Source organism: Trematomus bernacchii, unplaced genomic scaffold (genome assembly GCF_902827165.1).
Source record: "Trematomus bernacchii unplaced genomic scaffold, fTreBer1.1, whole genome shotgun sequence".
Lineage (NCBI taxonomy): Eukaryota > Metazoa > Chordata > Actinopteri > Perciformes > Nototheniidae > Trematomus > Trematomus bernacchii.
In genome coordinates, this window is record NW_022987547.1 from 6,831,474 (window position 1) to 6,854,781 (window position 23,308).

General features: G+C 40.1%; 1 protein-coding gene across 1 annotated transcript; it reads left to right on the top strand.

The window, feature by feature from the left end:
• The first annotated feature begins 188 nt into the window (after positions 1 to 188).
• On the top strand, positions 189 to 22,836 carry LOC117476548 (lysine-specific demethylase 2B). The gene is given in 22 exon segments (XM_034123172.1): positions 189 to 422; positions 1,071 to 1,215; positions 1,356 to 1,434; positions 1,608 to 1,654; positions 2,242 to 2,420; positions 2,532 to 2,638; positions 3,675 to 3,768; positions 4,184 to 4,337; positions 4,482 to 4,597; positions 5,056 to 5,182; positions 6,081 to 6,481; positions 6,801 to 6,887; positions 11,788 to 12,018; positions 13,547 to 13,690; positions 15,073 to 15,163; positions 15,293 to 15,498; positions 15,500 to 15,613; positions 15,701 to 16,731; positions 17,213 to 17,376; positions 18,508 to 18,669; positions 19,632 to 19,850; positions 20,796 to 22,836. Coding segments are annotated over 22 exon segments (4,125 nt in total). The 5' UTR covers positions 189 to 377; the 3' UTR covers positions 20,978 to 22,836.
• The last annotated feature ends 472 nt before the right edge of the window (positions 22,837 to 23,308 follow it).

Sequence of the window (23,308 nt, forward strand, 5' to 3'; positions counted from 1 at the left end):
AATAGATAAAGAGATGCTTTTTCGATTATAAACTAGATACGTTATCTATTTAAAGCTATGGTAGAAGATTAAACTGTCCAATAGTAGTGGTTAAAATATATATTTTATTTAAGCCAGAAACAACCAGTGATTTATCTGATGTGATAAATAGTGTTTCATCTTTGTTTGTCACCCCAGCTGCCTGTAAAGCTGTGAACTACTAACACGCCGTGACGTTGTCCAACAATGTTTTGGTTCCTGGCGGTGACGTAACACACAAAAACATGGTTCCCTTGTTTTGAACCTGAAAAAGCGTGCTAAGTGTTTCTCTAACTTCACTACGCATGAAGAAGATGCATTTCCGAAACCGAGTGACTGGATCACACTGATAAGAGAATATGGCCCAGGCCGTGGAAACGTGTGCCGAATCCGGACGCAGGCTGGTGTGTACCATCGTTATCTTGGGGAGCGAGATTGGCAGCAAGCTAATTAGTGAGCTAAGCTAACGTTTGTAAACGCTGGGATGCATCAAGTCACAAGTTAGAGGCAATGAGGAGGAAAAGATAGTTCTCCCGCATTTTAGACCTTACAACTTATTGTATATTTGTAATAGATCAGCGTACAAGATAATACAGCATCTACAACAGTGAAATATTGTAAACATTATAGATGTATGTTGTGGAATAACGTACCAACTGCTGTCTTTTCCCTGGACAAGTGTCGTTCAACGGTTATCGTGCTTGACGTCACATTTTAGAAAATGCGTTTTTAATACATATTAAAAAAGGGGGAAATAATATAAAAAAGGGAATATGACCCCTTACTACAGTTTTCAAGTTTTGATGGCAAATATATACATAATTCAATAGTAGCTCAATGTTTATATTTACTTTATTACTATTCAGTTGTTAAACAACAGTGCACACATTCCGTGTGTACTAATACCTGGCAAATAAAAGCTGACCCTGGATTAAATAAATGTTCAACCATGATGTATGGTGGTTTATTATAGAGACAGGGGGGAGTTACCATAGAAAGAGTCTGCTGTGTTAGTTGTGTCATGTAAATCTTCACTCTGTTTCCAATGGCAGCGCTCCATCTGCCGGAGGATGTACGATGAAAACGAGGATCTATCCGATGTGGAAGAAATTGCAAACATCAGAGGTTTCAGTGTGGAGGAAAAGCTGGTCAGTGACAGTTACAGCGCCTCATTTGTGCTCTGCATGGAGGGTAAAGGTAATATAACACAAAGCATTTTTTAATATAATCTATTGTTACTCTTTGTTTTTTTAATATTTAGCTGTAATATGGCAGGAAATATGCACGTCTTAACCAAAATATGTGTGTTTTACTTTAAAAACCTTTTTCCAATGCAGACTTCTCTTATGAATATGTGCAAAAGGACGCTCTCAGGACCCCACTCATTTTTAAAGAGAAAGATGGGCTTGGGATCAGGTGAGAAGACATTTATCTGGAATATCAGTTTACATAAAACTTTAAAGATTTATCTTTTGAGGAGCTTGTGGTTTTGAACGGTACCCACTCTTTATTTGATGTATATTTATGTATTTAATCAATTGCAGGACTTAGCTCATTAACGGATTGACATACATTTATCTTTTTCATAGAATGCCGGATCCAGAATTTACAGTCAGTGAAATTAAAGGATTAGTTGGTAAGTAGGATGCTATATACACAAACACTCACAAAATAAAATGTATGCATATTTGGAATAGGAAAGTAAGAGGAAATGTTTTTAATAGTCAAAGCTTTAGTTTAAACTTTAATTTTCTATAAAATAAAAAGTTATATAAATGTTTTGTACGCTGTCTACTATAGTTTTTTTTAGAAAGAAGGAAACATGTAATTGGCAGGTCGGACTTTAAAGAATAAAGGGAATTCAGAGAGGTATTTCATGTATTAATTATCTTATTTTATGTAAAGATAAGAGAATGTGACATTTTTCATATTGCAATGTTCTTCTTTATTAATACACAGTTTAGCTATATAAAGTGAAGCCTGAAAGAAATGAACATGATTGGGGCTTAGTTGCGCCATCTTGTGGGGGAGATGATGAATTACATGAATTAGGAGCCACTTATTCATGATATCTGAGATCTGTGACATGTCAACGATATACATTGTCTGTATAAATCTCATAATACCATGCAAGACTGTGGACACACATATAGACAGATGTTATTTCATGTGATTGACAGTGAAAGTGCTCAAAGGTTATGGGTGTCCTGGGTGTTGTTGCAGGCAGTCGGCGCTCCGTGGATGTGATGGATGTGAGCACTCAGAAAGGCTCTGAGATGAGCATGGCTCAGTTTGTGCGTTATTATGAGACACCAGAGGAAGAGCGGGAAAAACTCTTCAACGTCATCAGCTTAGAGTTCAGCCACACTAAGCTGGAAAACCTCATCAAGCGGCCCACAGTGGTAATATAACACGCTCTGTATAATATTATAAAAGGTCAATAAAATCTGGGGCTTGTATTTCAAGATTGTACGATGTGATTGATGGTTAAAGGTGCAGTTTTGCTCTCTCAGGTGGATCAAGTGGACTGGGTGGACAACACGTGGCCACCTGATCTGAAACAGAGCCAAACAGAAGCCACCAATGTAATCTCAGACATGAAGTATCCTAAAGTGCAAAGGTATGACTTTACTTCATTGTGTTTCTGTCCTCACAAAAACCTCTCCTGAACTATGAGTAAAACAAACATCTAAACCAATTTACAGAAAATACTTCAAGAAAATGGCTTCTTGGCAGTAAATGTGATTTCTCCCCCCATCTGAATGTCTCATGTATCGCTCTATTATTGTAGAGTGCTGCATACAGTCGGTGCTATCCATCTCCTGTAAGTGCTCCTGATTGTTGCTAGGCAGCACAGTTTTCCACAGTGGAGGATGGTGGTTTTAGAACAGCTGTAGTGTGACTGCGCAGACACCTCTCAGCCAATCAGCTGTCAGCATTTGTACATACTAAGAGTCAACAGCTTATTTTTAACCTAAGTTCCTTACATTTCATGCAATTAAACAGAGACATTTACCCAATTGTCTACCCCTTTATACCTATTCTGACTTTTATCAATTATGTTGATATTTATAAATTCTAAATTATGATTAAATAAAGCACCCAAAAATTCTGAAGGCTGTTTATCTTGATGCAATAATAGGAAACGTGTTCTTGGTCGCTGTAGCTTTCAAGCAAAGCTATCTAGCATAATGTTACCATTCGGTACCCTATCAGGCTGAGTTTTACATTAGCTGGGCGATTTTTGACTTGTTTTCCGCTGCTTATGAGCTCTCCATTCAAAAACAATAATTTGTGCGATGAATGACATGTTTTTTTTTTTATATACACACCGTTATGGAAAAAATAAAGAAGAGTGGCTCAGATTAAGCTAAATTACTGATTCATTTATGTCTTGGAGTGCTAATCATTCCTTAATTAATTGTCCCATTGGGAACCATTTACTATACTCTAGTGCTCTTGTGAGTGATTTCTATTGGTGTTTTCCATTAGTAGCTGTAGATTTCAGTTAAACACACCTGATGCTTTCCAATTGGTTGAGCTTTCTTTTTCATATTTAGATCTTTAGATCTGTTTTACTTATCTAACTTTAACCATTGGCTTGTCTTGTAAAATGTAATTGTATTTAATTATGGTTATCTCTTTTTCTGCTATAGGTATTGTTTGATGAGTGTAAAGGGCTGCTATACAGACTTCCACATTGATTTCGGTGGAACCTCTGTTTGGTATCACGTATTCAAAGGACAAAAAGTACGTTCATTTCCGTCTCTTATATATGAATATATAATAAATAAGGACTTGGTATTAAAATATACTAGGTTATTCTTTTGGAAACATGTATGATGTTCAGATACAGAGAAATGTATGCCATACTAAGTCATTATTTCAAGATTCTTTGTCTTTATTTGTGGTACTAAGTCATTGTTTGTTTTACTTTATAATGACCTACGGGATCTTCTTTTTTCAATACAAGGCTAAGTTTTAATTTGATTTTTTTGGAGGAAATGGGAGTTCTTTACTATACAATATCAATTTATTTTACAACATATATTCATTTATTGGTTTACCTTTCATTTTGACAATAAGAGGAGAAATGAAGGACAGGTATTTCTGGTCAGAGTGGATAGCTAAACCTCTAAACAAAACACACTCTGCTTCTCCTCAGGTGTTTTGGCTTGTGCCTCCGACCCCTCATAACCTTGCCCTTTATGAGGACTGGGTCCTGTCAGGCAAGCAGAGTGATATCTTCCTGGGAGACCGAGCTGACGGATGCCAGAGAGTGGAGCTTAAGCAAGGATACACCTTCTTCATCCCATCTGGTGTGTTGGCATGGTGGTTTTAAAGAAGTCAGCAGGAAAGATTAGCTGCCCCTTCAATGGACAGTGATGCCAAACCTTACCTGAATACCATATTTGCATGGATCCTGTGTGTTCCTTATCTCTTTTGTTATTTCTGTTAATAAGGGTGGATCCATGCTGTCTACACTCCAGAGGACTCACTGGTGTTTGGAGGCAATATTCTGCACAGCTTCAACATTCCTATGCAGCTTACCATCCACGAGATAGAGAATAGGACTAAGGTAGGAGTCTGTCTGCATTCTCCATTGTGTAGCTGAACTGTGGCCTGCACCGAATTATAAAGTGATCTCTACCAGGATAAATCTATCTCTCTGAGAAGCAGGGGAAGAGTTCATGGATATAGACAGGAGAATAAAAGTTGTGATGGAGGAGGAAACGGTTGAGATTGAAAAAGAGATAAGGGTAAAGAGTCAAGGGAGAAATATTTGTGAGTGAAAGAAAATCTAAATTGAAAACCCAGGAAGATATGTGTGTGCCGAAAAGCAATTCTTTGTGTGTTGGAAGATGTTTGGTAGCTCCAGAAAGAAAATGGGCTGAAAGGGGTCACTGACTGTGTACTAGAATAGCTTGACGAAACACCGACAGAACTCTGGTTTAACATTGGCAAAATCAATCAAAAAAAGACATGTTAATATTCATTGTTTTTAAACTTACTGAATATTTTTGTCTCTATTTTCAGGTTAATTCGAAGTTCCGTTTTCCCTTCTACAATGAGATTTGCTGGTATGTCCTGGAGAGATATCTGCACTGCCTCACAAAACGTTCCTATTTATCTCGGGAGGTCCGCAAAGAGCCTGTACCAACTGGTGAGTGAGATCAAGTAGTGTAACTTCTCATTACTATTGGAAATACCCAAGAGGGGGCATGTCATGAATGCCGTTTCAGTGTCTTGCTTCATCATACAACTCATTTTTCCAGATACAATGATTCTCTGACAATGCATCTTATATATATATATATATCCTTTATTTAACCAGGTAAAAGTCTCATTGAGATTAAAATCTCATTTTCAAGAGAGACCTGGCCAAGAGGGCAGCATGAACAAAGTTACAACAAATAAACTCAAAACAATAGAGGCACACGAATACAGTGGTCATAAAACACAAATAAAATGGCACATTAACAAGTCAATATGCAAAATAAAAGAAACTATTATAAAACATAAAAAATTGGCACAATTTTAAAACGACTTCAATTATGGGATATACGAGCAATCACATCGACCAATGGATTCTTGTTCTCTGTCCTTTAAGATGGACTTGAACTCCCCCAGAGTGATCAGATCTGACAGTTTCAGCTCCTTCTGTACATTATTCCAGGCAGAAGGGGCAGCATATTTAAAACCTTTTTTTTTACCTAGTACTGTTCTCACTTTAGGAACCAGCATCTGAATAAAATATTGGGAGCGCAGGCCATATAGACTTTGTTTTTTACACATATATGTGCAAATATAAGAGGGAACCAGCCCAAGCAGAGATTTTTATATAAAACCCAACCAATGGGAAAGTCTGCGTGCAGATAAAGATGGCCAATTAGCAGCAGCATACAAAGTGCAGTGGTGTACACGATATCCATATCCAGTAATAAAACGTAATGCACAATGATACACAGTATCCAAACTCTTTAGGCACTGGTCAGAGGCATTCATGTAAAGCAGATCACCATACTCCAAAACCGGTAAACCTATTTTATATTTCCTGCTAGATTATGAGACAAAGGTCAACACAGAGAGCCCCTCCTCTGACTCCAGGATCCAGGACCTGAACGAGGACTCATGTGAGACTCAGGTCAGGGATGGTGAGAAACCAGAGAGAGGCGCTCAGGACGGACCCAGCTCTCCTGACAACCGGAGGGGCCAGCACCTCAAAGCCGTTTTATCTGTGGACTCTGAGGACAGCTGTAACCCCGGCTCCACCTCTCTAGAGTTCCCCCAAACCCCCTCTGACTCCCCAGCCTCGGAGTCTGTGACTAAATGGACGCATTTGACAGAGTTCGAACTGAGCGGACTCAGGAAACTGGTTGAGAAGCTGGAGTCGCTCCCTGAAAATAAGAAATGTGTTCCAGAGGGAATAGAGAACCCACAAGCCCTGCTGGAAGACATGAAGGTAGGAAACAAAAAGATGACAGTAATTTGCACAATGTATACTGTTCATATCACATGAAAACAAAAGTGTATTAGGGTCAATCAAAACTACAAATGTAAAGAGCCTGTGGTGTGATGAGGTTGGTCCATCTTTAAAAAGTTTGGCAAGTTGCTCCATTGACAGAACACTCATAAAGTTCATTCACTGAATATTTAAGTTTATTTTTCTTTCTCTAAATTTGTGAGTTTTCTTGTTAAATGACCTTTTTCATCTCTGAGTAAATGTACTACTTTAAGCCGAGTCGTCCTTTAATTTAGGTTTCTTCTTTATGGTTGTCTAGGTTCTCTTAAAAGAACATGCCGATGACGACCCAACATTAGCCATCACTGGGGTTCCTGTGGTGTACTGGCCCAAGAAAACCATAAAGGTAAGAATATGTCAGCTGCACTCTGAGACCTTCTGATAGCTTTTGTGTACTTCTTTGTAATCTTTATTTAGGGCTATTAAATCAAGTTAATGAACACTCGATACACACATTTGAGTTGATCAAACAATACCAAAGAACAATCACCGTAATATTATATAAAGTGAGAAAGCATTAAAGGTTCAGACGTTTTCACCTGAAAGGTTTTTGGAGTGTGGTCCAGGTGGAGAGGGTAGACAGGAATCCAGAGGTTTTTTTTTACCAGGAGGGGATGGAGACAGGAGACAGGCAGGATGACTGAAGGATCAGGAAACAGTAGTTAGAAACCAAAATGAACTAATGGAGTATTTAGTAAGCGGCAAGAACATTCAACAAACTGTGTAACAGAATCTACAATCTGACAGCTTGGTGGATTTGTAGCTGAGTATTTAAAGCCCTGATTGGGATGACAACAGATTGGCACCTGCAATCACACACACCTACACACACACACCTACACCTACACCTACACACACACACACACACACACACACACACACACACACACACACACACACACACACACACACACACACACACACACACACACACACACACACACACACACACACACACACACACACACACACACACACACACACACACACACAAATAACTCCTTAGACACATAGTCCATGTGATATAGTGATCTTTTTATACTTAAATAGCTGTAAACACTAATGTTTATTTAAATTAACCTTTAATTTCATGTTGTTTTGATCTGAGGCCCTAATAGGGTACAAATCCAGGCTTTTACGCTAAAACTTTAACATATAATGTTGGTGGAAAAAAACAATGCTCAGGCAAATAAATAACAAAAATAAAAAGTACATTTGATTTATTAAAGCATGTGTGTACGCTCCACAAAATTATTGTTCTTTATTTTTATTATTTACATAATTACATACACATATTCATTAATGATATATTTGTTAAACATATGCATGACGTGAGTAGCATACCTCAACAGTAGTTGGGTGGATGGGATGTGTTGTATTTAATGTGCGGAGGTGATTTGTGTTGCTTTTATTGCCCCTCTGGACCCCCCCCCCCAGTCCCTCTAGAGGCCAGCTGCTGGTGTTGGGGCCTCTTTGTGTTTGCCTTTTGTAATGAGATGCCATCTGGCTCCATTGGCTGCAGAGCCTGCTCTCCTCTCCCTGTTATTCCCATCATGAAAATGACAGCACCTTCTCTGCATGTTCTCTCCTCATTGGATTCAGGCACACAGCCACAGTACATATTCTGATGCACAGCAGCCTCCCATTGGCTCCGCGCTCCCAAACACCCCTCCCCTTTTTTCAAGGAGTGTATCCATATTAATGAGGCAGGCTTGTCTGTGTTTCCTACATCTGCTTGTGGTATTGTGGAGCTTTAGAGTAGGAGGGAGGGCTGTAGGCCAGACAGCAGCAGCACGGGTAGAAGGAGGAGGAGGAGGAGACTGCAGCCATGTCAGTTTGCTGTGAGCTGGACAGTGCGTGAAAAGCAGCCATGGCCATGTCGCTGAGCGCTGACGATGAGGACTACGACTCAGACTCTGAGCAGGTTAGCACACCAAACCCCTGCAGGCTGTTACAGAGAGGCCACCAGAGGAATGCTGCTGCCAGACAGAGCAGTGAGCAGCATCACAGGGCAGCGAGGGGGAAAAAAGCTACCTGGAGACAAATGCATTGATTTATTCTAATGCTTGGTCTTTGATTTTTGCCCCTTTGTTTATTTTTAGATGCGTTTGCTGCTTGTGTGTGTGTGCATGCTTGTGTGTTTTTGTCAGGTGAAACTAGCAGCAGGAGCAGGCTGTGTTTATATAGCTCAGAGCCTCAGGGCTGCTATTGGCTGTTTCAAAGCAGAGAAGCAGAGGAATGGAAATGCATGTAGATGGAGATTAATCTTTCATGGTTGGATTGTCAAAACACCAGATATGCATGTCGGAAGATGTGTGACCCAAAAATGGTTATGTGTTATTGAGAAAGCAGTCGTTACGAAAGGAATATTCAATATGGTTTGGGATAATCTAAGATGAGACTTGCTTACAGCGAGAAATGTGTTTTGTAAATTAGAATATTTCTTATGAACCAACCCCCCATGTTAATTAAGCGGCTGCATATGGATGTTAAAAACATTTACCTCAAACGACAGATTTATTTTTTGCTTTATAACAATACATTTAATCTATTTTGGTCCATGTCATGTAAAATGCGCTTTTGTTGTTGTTGTTCCACAGCCATCTGAACATAAATGAAATATGCCCAGGTACATGCAGGTTGTCCACAGCAGGCTGAAAAGCTGTTTTTTTAGATTGTGTATTTTAGATTTCAGATTGTCTAGTCCAAAAGTCACAGTTCAGCATCTAGCACCAGACCAGTTGCTGTTGTTTACTATACAGTCATCAGCAACTACCCACTCCAGAGGTTTTATTAGACTTATAAGACTTGTTCCTCTTTCCTTTTGCCATTTATACAATCTCGGCTACACACTACTGTGTACTAGAGCTGTTACATGGGTTTTTTGTGCAGCATCAGCTTTACAACATATGCTACCACTAAAGCTTAACAGGAAACTAATCCCTTGCAGAACTTGTGAACCCATTTTCTTGCCAAGTTAATTGTTAACACGTTTTATTCCTAGAGGTGAAGAAGAGAGAAATCATGGATTTTACTAACAGTTATTTAAGAATACATCATAGAAATTGGCTGGTGTTCATGTCTATTTATGGTATGCACAGTGTTGTGTGTATCTGCTTTGAATTCCTCCTGCTTTTGATCAAAACACATGCGTTGTGGTTCCTGCAGTCTGTGCACAGCATGCACTGTCGTCAATGTGTGTTTAAGGTGATGTTAAGTATATCCACAGTAATTGATTTCCACTCTTCTCCACAGTAGCTTACAAGGCTCCAAGGCTGTGTGTGTCAATGAACAATAAAGTCTGCTTCTCATAATGTGTCCCAGCTGAATAAGCTTTGAAAAGCCAAGGAATGACTTGGTGGTTACTTGTGCTGTCCCTGTACCGAGGACACGGGTATGTGTGTTTTTTAAAATACTAAAATCCCTGAGACCGAGTGAGAGGCAGTTTATTCATTTGACAGTGTTGTTGTCAACCTCTCCTGCCATTACATTCCGAGCATCAGAGGCATGTCTGCTTTAGAGATCACTGACTGTACAGACAGAAGGGGGGGGGGGTTAGAGGGGATTTAGGGGACAATATGGACATCTTTCTGAAGTATCCTTTCATGTTATTGTTACACCTGCAGTTACACGTGTAATTAGACACAACATACCACAGCTACCGGTTATTTAACGTGATCTGACATCAGTAAACGGATCATAACTCTGCCCTGTTGTCTCACATCATGGGGTTTAAAAACGGCACTGTGTGTTTTTCTGGGATATAGTCTCAGTGCAGCGTGTTTCGCCTATAATCCCTCCGAATACCCCCAAAACAGCAGACTGCATTAGCCCCCCCCCCCCACCTCAAATATCTCACTCTAATCCTGTCTGGTTACTACATATCTGACTGTCTATTTCAGTCTATTTCATGGCTATTGTTAGAATAAATTACAGTAATATGGCTCAAATTGAGCCTGCTTTCTATTTTCTGGTGGAGAGTCTCATTACAGCTCTTATTGGTTACACGTCTGTGTGTCATAGACTGTACTGTTAGGGAATGGGACGTGGCTGTTGCTATGCTGACGCTAGGAGAATCTGCACTGCCGATGTAACTAAAGAAATCAGATCTTCCTCTCCAAGAGCTGCAGTGTTTTTTTGCACTCCGTCTTCTTTGTTTATTTCATCTCACACATTGCCACATATCTTCTCACATGGCACGCTTGGCGGATTTTTGACACGTGGTTTTCATGTTCAGAATACATTGTTGTGGTTGGGCTCTGAGCCTGAGAAGGAGCAGAATATATTTAACACTGGAATAATAATGTTGGAGATCAAAGGCATCTCATCTCCATTACCCAGTTCTATTAAATAGAGCACATTAAATGTGTACTGTTATAAATCAGTCTGCACGCCCTCTAACACAGAATAAAGGCTCCTAGTGATCCATGTGTGAAATGTAGCCATAAGTGCAGTTTCTCTTTGAAGTAGGAACATGCAAGCAAGTGAAGTGCTAAATTTGGAAAGATGCCTCCAGGGACATTCTCGATGTGTTTGTTTCCACGAGCCTGTGCTTTAACAGCCGTGAAAAATGGTATGTTTGTACACAGTGTGACCAGATTTGTGTTTGTGGATAATACAGTATGTATTGTGTGCATTTGCATATATTGATTCCACTGTGTTTGAAACTATTGACCCAGAGCCAAGAAAGATTTAGGTCCTACCGCCTACATCCACATGTCACTGACCCCTGTTGAATTTAATAGAATGCTCAGATGTTTTTTTCGTATTACACAACATGATTGTAAGTTCATATTGAGCCCTATGACCATTTTAAATGAAATGCAATGCAAGTCAAAACAATGAATTGAGAAGCTCTTCATTTCCTTTTTTTAACTTATTTACTCAAATTGGAAATTTAGTTCAATAACATTATTATGTCAAATTGATAATAGTTTGTTGACCATTTAGTATATTCTGAGATGCTGATTATAAAGCATCCTTTAAGGGTCTTAAAAGTATTTTTTCTTCCTTTGACACAAACATACTTAAAATCCACTTCACACTATTACCACATGAAAACATCACTATTTAAATTACACACACCTATATTCAAGTAGCATATTTTGATTGTAGCATCTTGTTATTGCTCAATATTTTGTAAAATGTATCCTTTATCAGCAAACTTATTTATACACGCCTGTTTATTAAGTATGTGTTGCCTTGTTATTTAAGTTACCTGACACTGTATCCTCTTTATCCTTCAGCCCCGGCCTCCCAACCGGCCGAAACCTAAGATGGCAGCTTCTCCTGCCTCAGCAGTCAAGCTGTCAGCGTGTCGGGGAACATCTGGCGCCAGGAGGAGGCGGACGCGCTGCCGGAAGTGTGAGGCATGCCTGCGGACGGAGTGTGGAGAGTGCCACTTCTGTAAAGACATGAAGAAGTTTGGTGGGCCGGGCCGCATGAAACAGTCCTGCATCATGAGGCAGTGCATTGCAGTAAGTTCATTCAAAAACATCATGTTAAAGGAAGTGTTTGACATTCTGTGAAATGCGCATATTTGTCAGATTAGACGAAAAGGACTTTTTTCATGTCGGTATGATATCTCTTTACTACAGTGATATAGGAAACATCAGACAACCTTAATATTTTGTGACATAAATGTTAATATGTCAACAGACATTACAGGCACATATGCACAGGTAGAGAAAGGTAGAGGAAAAAAAGAGATCTGTTCTCTCTTTGATGACTTGAAACTCTTTATGTGTTGCATCACACACACTGTCCTCTGTACAAACTACACTGAAACTACGCATCCCTGTAAAGAGCGACTAACCCTGAACCAGTAGTACTACTCATGCCTTTTCTGTAACTCCCTTTTGAAGGTGTGGATAGTCAACAAAGCTCTTCACATCAGGCCAAATTGGGTATTTTATTAGGGTCGAAAGAGCACAAAGGTGGATTACAAACCCACAAGCAGAGTAGTTGACCCTCTTGAGCTGCCAGTACTCCTGAATGCCATCTTCTTACATTTAAAGAAGCCTTTTCATTGCTACTGTCAGACTGATTCCTTTGAAAATCCCGCAAGTCAGCTGCTGTTTAGTATGGCTTATATACCCAAAGGGTAGGAAGGTATGTGAAGGTCTCCTTATTCAGGGTCAATCCTAGTTGCAACCTCTATCTTGTGAGCCATGTCCGAGTAGACCCCATTAATATATAGTCTAACAAGGTAAGTAGTAGTAGTAGTAACAGCTGTAGTAGTGTTCCAGGGAGAGAGACACAAAGATGATGTCATAATGTTTCAGCACCATGGACAGAGACACATAGGGAGAATGGATTTGATTCCTATTTTATATAAAATATTGGATTGTTTCTGCATCATACTGCATACAGACAAAGATTCATTTTGAATGATAGACCATGATAACCAAGGGAGTGAAAGGACTTGGCATATGTCCCAATAAACCACACTTGCGGTCCAAAGCTCTTTAGCAACTGTGTCCCACTTTTAAGATATGCCAATATGCTTAACCCACTCTGGATGTTCACTTACCCTAATACTGCTTCAGAGCAGTAGTCAGACTGAGTATATGCCACACTTCATTGCAACCTAGTTTGCCAAATTAGCCCATATGTTGGCCACTAGTTTGTTTGCAAAATAAACAAACAAGTTGGAAGATGGTAATGACATAATGCATTAAATGAATACAAAATAATGCATATAGAATTAAGTATGAAATACATGACTTTCAATGATTTGTGGAAGAGTAAAAAGGGATTAAATCAAGAGAAAAGCAACAACAAAATACATCTCATCCTTAATGCACAAGTAGCATGTACAAAAACATTGCAGATGGTTACTCACTCACTTGAGCTCAACATTGTAATCAAACTTTGAATGAATAGAAGACAGTATTGTGAGGAGGTGTGGGTTTACTAGTTCATCAATCACAGTTGTGACTGAAAGAATATACGTTTTAAGCAACAGCCTTATCTTCAAGCCTCTTGTTTTGTGTTTGTCTGCAGCCTGTCCTGCCCCACACCGCTGTGTGTCTCGTCTGTGGAGAGGCAGGGAAAGAGGACACAGTGGAGGAAGAGGAGGAGAAGTTTAACCTCATGCTCATGGAGTGCTCCATCTGCAATGAGATTGTTCATCCTAACTGTCTTAAGGTAAATTAGTCAACATTAGTATGTACTCAATAATATCAGACGGATAGAGCAGAGGCCTGTACTACGAAGCCGGGTTTTCGCTTAGCCGGCTGACTTCAGGGAAAACTCGGGCTTTCCGGTCCTACGACGCTGGTTCTCTTTTTAGCGGGCTAGATCTCCATGGTAACTTATGCTGAGCGGCTAACCTCCTCGGGAGGAGGTTAGGTTGCAGGCTAAGAGATCAACTCGGTGAAAGCACCGCCTGCTGACCAATCAGAGCTCCGTGTGCGGAGTTTAAAGCTATCAAGTCATATTACAGGATAGAGGAAATACAGAAAAACTGCCGTTGCAGGAAAGACGGTCGGCAAAAATCAACTGACTGTGTGAACGTGAAAATTAATAGAATATCCCCTCCCATCTTCAGAGCAATCTGACTATTATAACATTAGCGTTAAGAAAGCTTACTTAAATATCTGCCACAACATAAGTAACCGGATCAGAGTAACATTAAGTACAGTCCGCGGCACTGTGAGTGCAGACGTCGATGTGTCTCATTATCATTCATATCATATCACATCATAATGTATCATATATTTCCTTATTTGAGTCAGCTTCTTGAGCCGTATCTGGCCGTGCAACACTCACAGTGTCACATACTGTATGCAGAAGTATTATTTTAAGCAACACATTAAGTTGACGAAACACTCGAGTCAAATTCTCCTAATTAAAGTCAGATCCACTCGTGTCTTGGACGGGGCAGTGATATCATAAACCTGTTAATGTACGCATTCAAACGCTTTTTCTTTTACCAGCTGTATTCACCTTGCAGGTGCAGCTATGTGGCTTTTATCCTGGATAAAGTGTTTAAGTCATGGATGTTTAAAGTTTAACTTCTTCATATTTGACTAATATTAAAGTTCACTTTTCATTCAGGAAGTATGACGCTGCGCTGTCAGTACGCTTGTCCATGTTTGAGATTGGTCGAATGCTCCAAATACCACCCCTTTCATGTGAACGTGCACCTAACTAGATAGGACACGGCTGGCTTGAGCGATCCACTTGATAACCAGCGTCGTAGTACAGCTTAGCGAGAGTGCGTATGTTTTGGATTGGGCCAACCGGCTAACTCAAACATATCCAGGTTAGGAAAATCCGGCTTCGTAGTACAGGCCTCTGGTGTAGCTGATATGTTGATATTGATGCAGCCAAACCCACATGTACAAAACTTGATGGTCAAGTTCAAATGTATGTTTGATGACCACAAACCACACGATTGGTCCACAACTTCATTGTGTTAAAGTAATAAGATATTACTTTTCTTTACATTTTTGAGTTAAAATAGGTCACATCATGCGTCACAAAAGCACAATTAAATCTGTTCCTCTATGTGCTCCTTTCCTCAGGTAAAAGATTCAAACGGAGTAGTCAATGATGAATTGCCCAACTGCTGGGAGTGCCCAAAGTGCAACCATGCTGGGAAGACAGGGAAAGTAAGTATCTTTATGGACCTAATTCTGTATGTGTCTGAATCTTTAGATGATGAATCAGTTGACTCAGAAACTCAGAACCAGAGAAATAAAGTTGTGTTTGTTTTTCTAACCTTTTGGCCTCAAAGCAAAAAAGGGGGGCCGGGATTTAAGTACGCGTCCAACCTTCCTGGCTCTCTACTGAAGGAGCCGCGGTTAAACCGGGATTCAAAAGACGAACCTGACTCGCCGATAGTCGCAACAGCAACTGTGACTGCTCTGACTGCCACATCTGCTCTTAAGAGAAAGGCAGAGCGGGAGGAAGTCCCTAAGAGGAAAGATGACGAGCCACCGAAGAAACGCCCCCCCCTTGCTGTCTCTGGATGGTACGCCCCGGCCGAGGATTGAGGACAACCCACTGAGGAGAAAGAGGAAACTTTTTGACACCAATGATGAACCTGTCATTGTAAAAAAGAAGGTAAGACCCTTATCTGTTGAATATACTATATCACTGAACAAATGAAAGTCTTAACTGTAACTGATCTGTGTTTATACTCTTTGTTAGAAGAAACTCTCAAAACCGGATGACCCTCTGACTCCCAAGCGGCACATCAAGACCGAGAACGATCACGATGAAGAAGATGATCAGGTGGATCACGAAGGAGATAGATTTTCTTTGGAAAGGATTAAGTTAAAGGGGAAAAAAGAGTATGACGACGAGGACCAAGAAGAAGATGAGGAGGGAGAGGAAACAGTGAAAAAAGAGAGAGACCGCAGTGCCGAGGACAAAGCCAAGGTCTTATTAAGTCCCCTGATAAGAACCTCTGCCATCAGAGAAAGTGAACAAACCACAAACTCTCCCAGAGCGGGACCGAGCAGCGACTCAGGAGACGCTCAGCTGAAGGCTCGCCATCAGAGACGACGGCTCCCCAACAAGGAGCTGAGCAAAGAGTTCAAACAGGAGACTCCCAAGGCAGCAGACCAGAACCACGGCTCGGTGAAGACAGAGGACGGCTCAGCCAATCACAACCGACGACAACTCAAGAAAGAGGACTCAATGACCAATCAGAATCGCAAACCGTTAAAAACAGAGGACTCTTCCACTAATCAGAGCCGCAGGGCCCTTAAAACGGAGGAGGGTTTGACCAATCAAAACAGGCGGCCACTGAAAACCGAGGACAGTCTGGCCAATCAAAACCACAGGCCTGTAAAAACCGAGCCTGAGAACGAGGTGGACGAGCAAAAGCCAAGATGGCCTCTTAATAACGGCGGCAGTGATCTGGGGGACTGGCTGCCACACAGGGGGCGAGAGGGGAACGACACGACGCGTGGTTACTCGCCGCTCGGATGGAACAGGGGCACCCAGATCACACCGATATGCCCCCGACCACTCCCGTGCAGGTCCCCGCCAAAATGCATCCAAATGGAGCGCCATGTGATCCGTCCTCCTCCCATCAGCCCCCCGCCGGACAGACTCTCGCTGAACGACGGAGAAACACACGTGATGCGCAGGGAGATATGGATGACGGTTTTCAGTCACTTGACTCACAGAGATCTCTGCGTGTGCATGCGTGTCTGCAGGACGTGGAACAGATGGTGAGTTTCAGATGCCCTTTGTAGTTTTAACACAATGTAAAACGAACTGTGGGATACTGTACTTAACTAAAAGAGGGTTTTCCCTTTCCTTTAGACCGTATATAGGTTGTTGTGCACGTAAATGGTCAAATTTGCCTGAACGCCTTAATTGGACTCCTTTGTTTACTTTTGGAACATAGTGATAGCACTATGTAATGCTCGCGCTTCTATTGGCTATCGCTTTTGATACATTGTACGGGCGGGACACCTCTAAGTGGTTAACCAATCACAACAGAGCCGGCCAGCTAACCAATCAGAGCAGACTTGGCTCTGGTTTTAGACAGAAGGTGAAAGGAGACGCTGCAGCACAGGCAGTATGAGAAAAATAAAGAACTTTTTGAACATTAAAGCATGGAGAAATGTCCCGGTAGGAACACAAGTATGAACCTGAAACAATGTGCATGATAGGGCCCCTTTAAATATCTGCTGTGTTTCTCACCAGGTGCTGCGATAAGAGGCTCTGGAAGCACATCAATCTGAACCGGTGTAAGTCCATCACTCCTCTCATGCTGAGCGGGATCATCCGCAGGCAGCCGGTGGCTCTGGACCTCAGCTGGACCAACATCTCCAAAAAACAACTCAGCTGGCTCATCAACAGACTGCCAGGTAAATACATTCAACCAGCAAAACAATGCATTCGGTTTGAGTTTGAATGAAAAGGCAATAAATGAGACCATTTTGGAGGAAGATGAGCGGGCTCTTGGTGTGTTTTAAATACCACAAGAAACAGAGATGGGTGATAAAAACCACTGATGCATTATAAATGAGTAAGATCTGATGGCCTTTGACATTTAATCTCACTACATAATTTTATGAGTTTGGTTGGTTCCAGAAGAGAAGTATAATTAACTAAATTCAACCTAACCAACCCCTTATGCATTAGCTCACGCAGTAACTTTTCCCAATTATAGGTTCCCAGATTCCCAATTTACAGATATGAGGAAACCATTAAATGTATATAAACTTTCAGTATAAGTATGTTCTTACTCACCAATTTGCACTGATGTAGTCTGCAAAAAAGTATGTACTGAGGTCAGTAAAATCACTGTTCCAAGAATTGATGAAAAAAAGTATATGTTTACGTTGCATGGGCAGTTTTGAGTTAAATTCCCAAATGTGACCATATGGCTCCTCCAACTGGATAATTATATCCCCAGAGACTCCTGAATAAAGATTTCTTTTTTTCTTCTAAATGTCTCTGCTGGATCAGTCAGCTAATTGGATAAAAGTACTCACTGTGTGTGTGGGTGTATTGTGTGAGCTCAGTTTAACTAAAACTCTGGAGACGGGAGAAGCTGAAAAATAGGTCACCTTCTTCAACAGACTGAATGCGAGTCTGCATTATATTTAGTTTGCAGGGATGCTTCCTGTGGCCACATAGAAGAGACTTTGTGACACTTACAGAAAAGCATTGCATTGTAGTTTAGTAGTAGTAGGCAGGCGGACCCTTCAATACTTGTTCTGCAAATCCCTAACGAATGTTGAAAATGAGAGAGACCCCACACTATGACATGGAACAATAATTATCCTTCCTCACACACCACAGGATATAAGATCATAAATATTTAACATCGCCAATTTAAAACAGGATGCACTATCGGTAGATTTAGCAAAGAATGTATTAAAACATCATCAATCTTGGCTTTGCTGATCATCCTGATTCCAGCGTTGTGCGTTTCCTGCCTTATTGTAAAAAGTGTCTAACCTGAGGTCCTGTTTGTCCTCCTGTCCCGTCAGGTCTGCGGGTGCTGCTGCTGTCAGGGTGCTCCTGGGTGGCGGTCTCTGCCCTCTGCACCTCCAGCTGTCCTCTCCTGCGGACCCTGGATGTTCAGTGGGTCGAGGGACTAAAAGACGCCCAGATGAGGGACCTGCTGTCTCCTCCTACAGATAACAGGCCAGGTACCAGCCTGCCTTCACACACACTGTGGAAAACAGTTATTCTGACTGAACCCCTTACATGCATAGACACATGGAAAAATGTGATGTAGTATATTTCTTTACATGGTCTTATTTATGTGAGAAAGCAACACAAGAGAATTATATGCAGATTTAGAGTTAGATTTGTTGGTATCAACTATTAAAGACTGAACATGTTTTTAATATATATATTGGTTGAACTACTGTCAAACTATTTGTAGGAATAATTTAAGAAATACACATTTTTATCACATGAAACATTTAAAAGATTGTCTTAATAGTTATTAGTCTTTTCAGAGGCTTCAGTGGCTAAAAACAAGAGGGAGTAGTATGACAATTATTCAGAGTGAATATCCACATTACATTTATATTTAAAAATGGGTCAGTAGAGGCTCTGCAGTTTTTTAGCCAAAGTTACTCACATAGGAAAAGCGCTGCGTGTTTTTTCCGACAATTTTTAGCTGCGGATTATTACTATATTGGTCCTCAGTGATTATAGCATTCTGGTTATGTGGGATTAACTCAAAATAAAGTACCATGTCCTTGTTTCTCTTAATGAGGGAACATTTCCCCCAGTGGCTCAGTGATGTTGGGAAAATAGTTTTTGAACAATAACGGTCAATGGCACAAGATAAAGTTACAAACTGTAGGATGGTAGCTTGTGTTTGTATTTTCTTTATATTTTATTATGTGCCCTGTTTCTGATCGGACTGAGGTACTGTACATTTTGTTTTCCATAAGGATACCATTTGCACTGATACAGTAAATATGAATACATGAATGTTTTCACACATACACTATAAAGTGTACAAAGCATTTATTTTTTTTTTTAGAAGGAACTTACTATAACAGAATGTGCTATATTGACTGCCTTTTTTGCGCAAGGCTAAATCAAATAAACTGAATTATAATGTATTCATCCTCTTGTTTCCGATACTTTGCAGGTCAGTTGGACAACAGGAGTAAGCTGCGGAACGTGGAGGTCCTGCGGTTAGCGGGCCTGGACATCACGGACACGTCTCTGCGCCTCCTCATCCGCTACATGCCCTCGCTGTCCAAGCTGGACCTCAGCTACTGCAACCACGTCACGGACCAGTCGGTCAACATCCTGACGGCGGCCGGGACGACCACCAGAGACTCGCTCACTGACATCAACCTGTCAGGTAGGAGCCGGTCGTGGTTGGCTGTAAGTCCGCCTGCATTTGACTTGCTCCCCCTAGTGGCTCAATTCTACATTCCTAATTGAATGGCAAAGTCACGGTGGATAGTGGATCCATTAAATCTATACATCAATTCCATAGATGCAATTGGAACATTTTCCTCTAAGGTAACAACATAATTTACAATCCTGCAGAGCATTATACAAAGTATGCGCTTCGTTTTTCAAGAAGTTTACTACCTTCCACCTTCCTTGTGGCAATAAAAGGTTAACAAACAAAAATTCCAGTAAAGCATCCCAAAGTCGTTTTGTTAGTCCAAAACCCAAAGATATTATTTTTGATATGATATACAGAGAAAAACAGGAAATCTCTACTTTTGTAATGCTGAAAAAAGCAGTTTCTGACATTTTGGCATTCAAATATTTTGATTTTGAAATAATGGCAATTATTTTATTGTCGGTTTTCTTTTCCATTAGTCGTATTTTTATTCTCAACTACAGCTCTAGTCGATTTAAAAACGTAAATAAATCCATACACCTGCATTTTTTTGTGGTTAAGTGCAATAGTTAATATGCACACCTTAGTCAAAAATGATGCGGTCCAATACTACAATCCTGTAATAAATCTGATCAGGGTTTCTGTTGAAACTATTTCAGAGAGGTTGTATTTTTTTCACAAATGCTAAAAGATTGAAGTCAGATACCTTTGTTCCAGCAATACAATCAAATGTGAAAAGCATTAAATTAGAGAGCCATTATGGAAGCAGCTGAGGGGCAAATGCATTTCGGCTTTCTGTGTCAAACAGTTCTCACCATAGAGAACCTTTTGGCTTCACGTCTTATAACATCCTAGTGTTGATTAATCCCTGCATGTCATATCTTTTGTCAGTATCGGTGACCCGTTATACTCCATTTGTTCCTTCTCTCCTAACACGGTGTCTCCCTGTAGTCTGTAACAGGGTCACTGACCAGTCGCTGACCTACTTCAAGCGCTGTGGGAGCGTCTGTCACATCGACCTGCGATACTGCAAGCAGGTGACCAAGGAGGGCTGCGACCAGTTCATCGCAGAAATGTCCGTCAGCGTGCAGTTTGAATTGATAGAGGAGAAACTGCTGCAAAAGATCAGCTAGGAGCACACTGTGACATTTAACAAGTGAAACTACTGTCCACATGGAGGCAGCAGATGACTTGTGGAGAACGACGCTGTGTTTCGTCAACATATGCAGACGACTCAACAGACACCAGGACCGTCTGTCTGTCTGTCTCACCATGAAAAGGGAAGCTGTGCTGCTAAGCCCGAATGTAAAAAAAATGGAAATCTTGTCCTGTTATGGCAATATCGCAAAAATGTTTCTGTTGTTTGCACCTGTTTATAAATTATTTATTTCTTTATATATTGATTGTTTATGTATTGTATCATGACTATCTTTTGGTGTTTATAGATTATTTTTTGTTCAAATGCAAAGTTTGTTGCATTAGAGTAATATTTTTGTATCAGAAAGTGTTTCATACATTTATGTGCAGTATTTATGCACCACTGTACAGTATCATACCATTTGAATTGATAATCAATCGGCATTACTGTTACGCTCTTTATTGTTGAGAGGCAAAGGTCCAATTATATGTTGCCAAAACGTAGGATGGTAGCTTGTGTTTGTATTTTTTATATTTTATTATGTGCCCTGTTTCTGTTCGGACTAAGGTACTGTACATTTTGTTTTCCGTATAAGGATACCATTTGCACTGATACAGTAAATATGAATACATGAATGTTTTCACACATACACTATAAAGTGTACAAAGCATATTTTTTCAACAATGTCCGGCTATTTCTGCTAACAGCTTCTAGTTATCAGGGTTATATTAACACATAGCTGCAAACAAGCGTCTCTCTGCCAGTCTACATCACTCTTTCGCATTACTGGGGCTTTGTGAAAGGAAGCGCTTTATCTCCGCATGCAGCAAAGGAATATGCTTACACCACAGTCAATAGATTCAGTAACTGTGTAACAATATAATCACCTGTTTACTCCAGTCATTATCCAAACTCCATAATCAAAAAAAGGGTCTCAGTGTGAATTATTCTGGAAATAAAGACACAACGTCCAGGAAAATATATCACATTTGCAAAAATCTTATAGAAGAGACATGTTTCTCCTATTTGTCAAAAGTCCAATGTGTAAAGAAATGTATCGTGTATGTTTCAATGTTCCCCTGACCGCACACATTTGAGCAAAGTGAGCAGAATACTGTTCTTTTCAAAAGGGCAAAATATCGTATTTAGAAGATGTAAAGCAATTATCGATAAATCATTCCAGTGAGCCATCCATCTCCGAACACCAGCTTCTGACATAAGGTTAAGAAATCCTGTTAAAAAACCAAAAGCACTGTTTCTTTTTTGTAAAATATGAGACAGGATCATGGCCCGATGCCATTCAGTATTTGCCATTTGAAGAAACTGCAAAATAAAAATGTATTTCATAAAAGATTTGTGCATATGTAAAAGTAAAATAGGATTTGTTGATTGTTTTATTTTGTAGATTATACTGAAGACCACTATTGACACTGACTTTTCATTTTAAATCATGCTTTAAAGTTGTATTTTAATTTAGTTAAACATCTGAAGATAAAGTACTTTGCAGCCGATGCTGTCAGACAGCAGCCTTTTCACAAATGACACATTTATTCGTTTTTGAAGCTATTTAAAAAAACAATAATTTTGCTATTTAAAAGAAGATGTTTAGAAATCAATAATGGTTTGATAGGTACGCATTTCTGTTGAAAAAAACTTTTTTAAAGAAAAAGCAACTTTGCAATAGTGTTTGATTTTCAGAGGATGGGTTTACATTTGCATTTTATCTGTTTTTTTTACTTAACCACTATGTCTCCATGAACATTTTAGTAACTGTAAATCTGTACATAATGTACATGTAAAGCCTCTAGGAAAAGTTAAGTCAACCTTTCAGATATTAAATTCATTTTAAATACTGAGCTGTGTGCATTTGAAGCCTTTTTTTTTTTTAAAGGAGCCCCATTATGCTTTTTGGGGGGTTTCTCTTTCCTATAATGTCTTGTTTAGGTTTGTGTGCATGTAAATGGTCTGCAAAGGCTAAAATCCCAAAGTTCCCTCCAGAGGGAGTTTCTCTCCCACACACCTCGTTCTATTTGCTAGCGCGCCAACACATTGTACATGATAGGCTAAGGGGCGGGACATCTCTAAGCAGTTGACCAATCAGAGCAGACTGGGCTCTGGTTTCAGACAGAGGGTGAAAAGAGGTGCTGCAGCACAGGCAGTATGAGCAAAATAAAGAGCTTTTTGAACATTAAAAGATTGTAAACATGTCCCAGTATAGCCACAGAATACAAATATGAATCCGGAAAATGAACATAATAGGGCCCTTTAAGTAAGAAACATAATTATAAAAAGAAACACTGCAAATCAGATTTGTAAAATTGTTTGT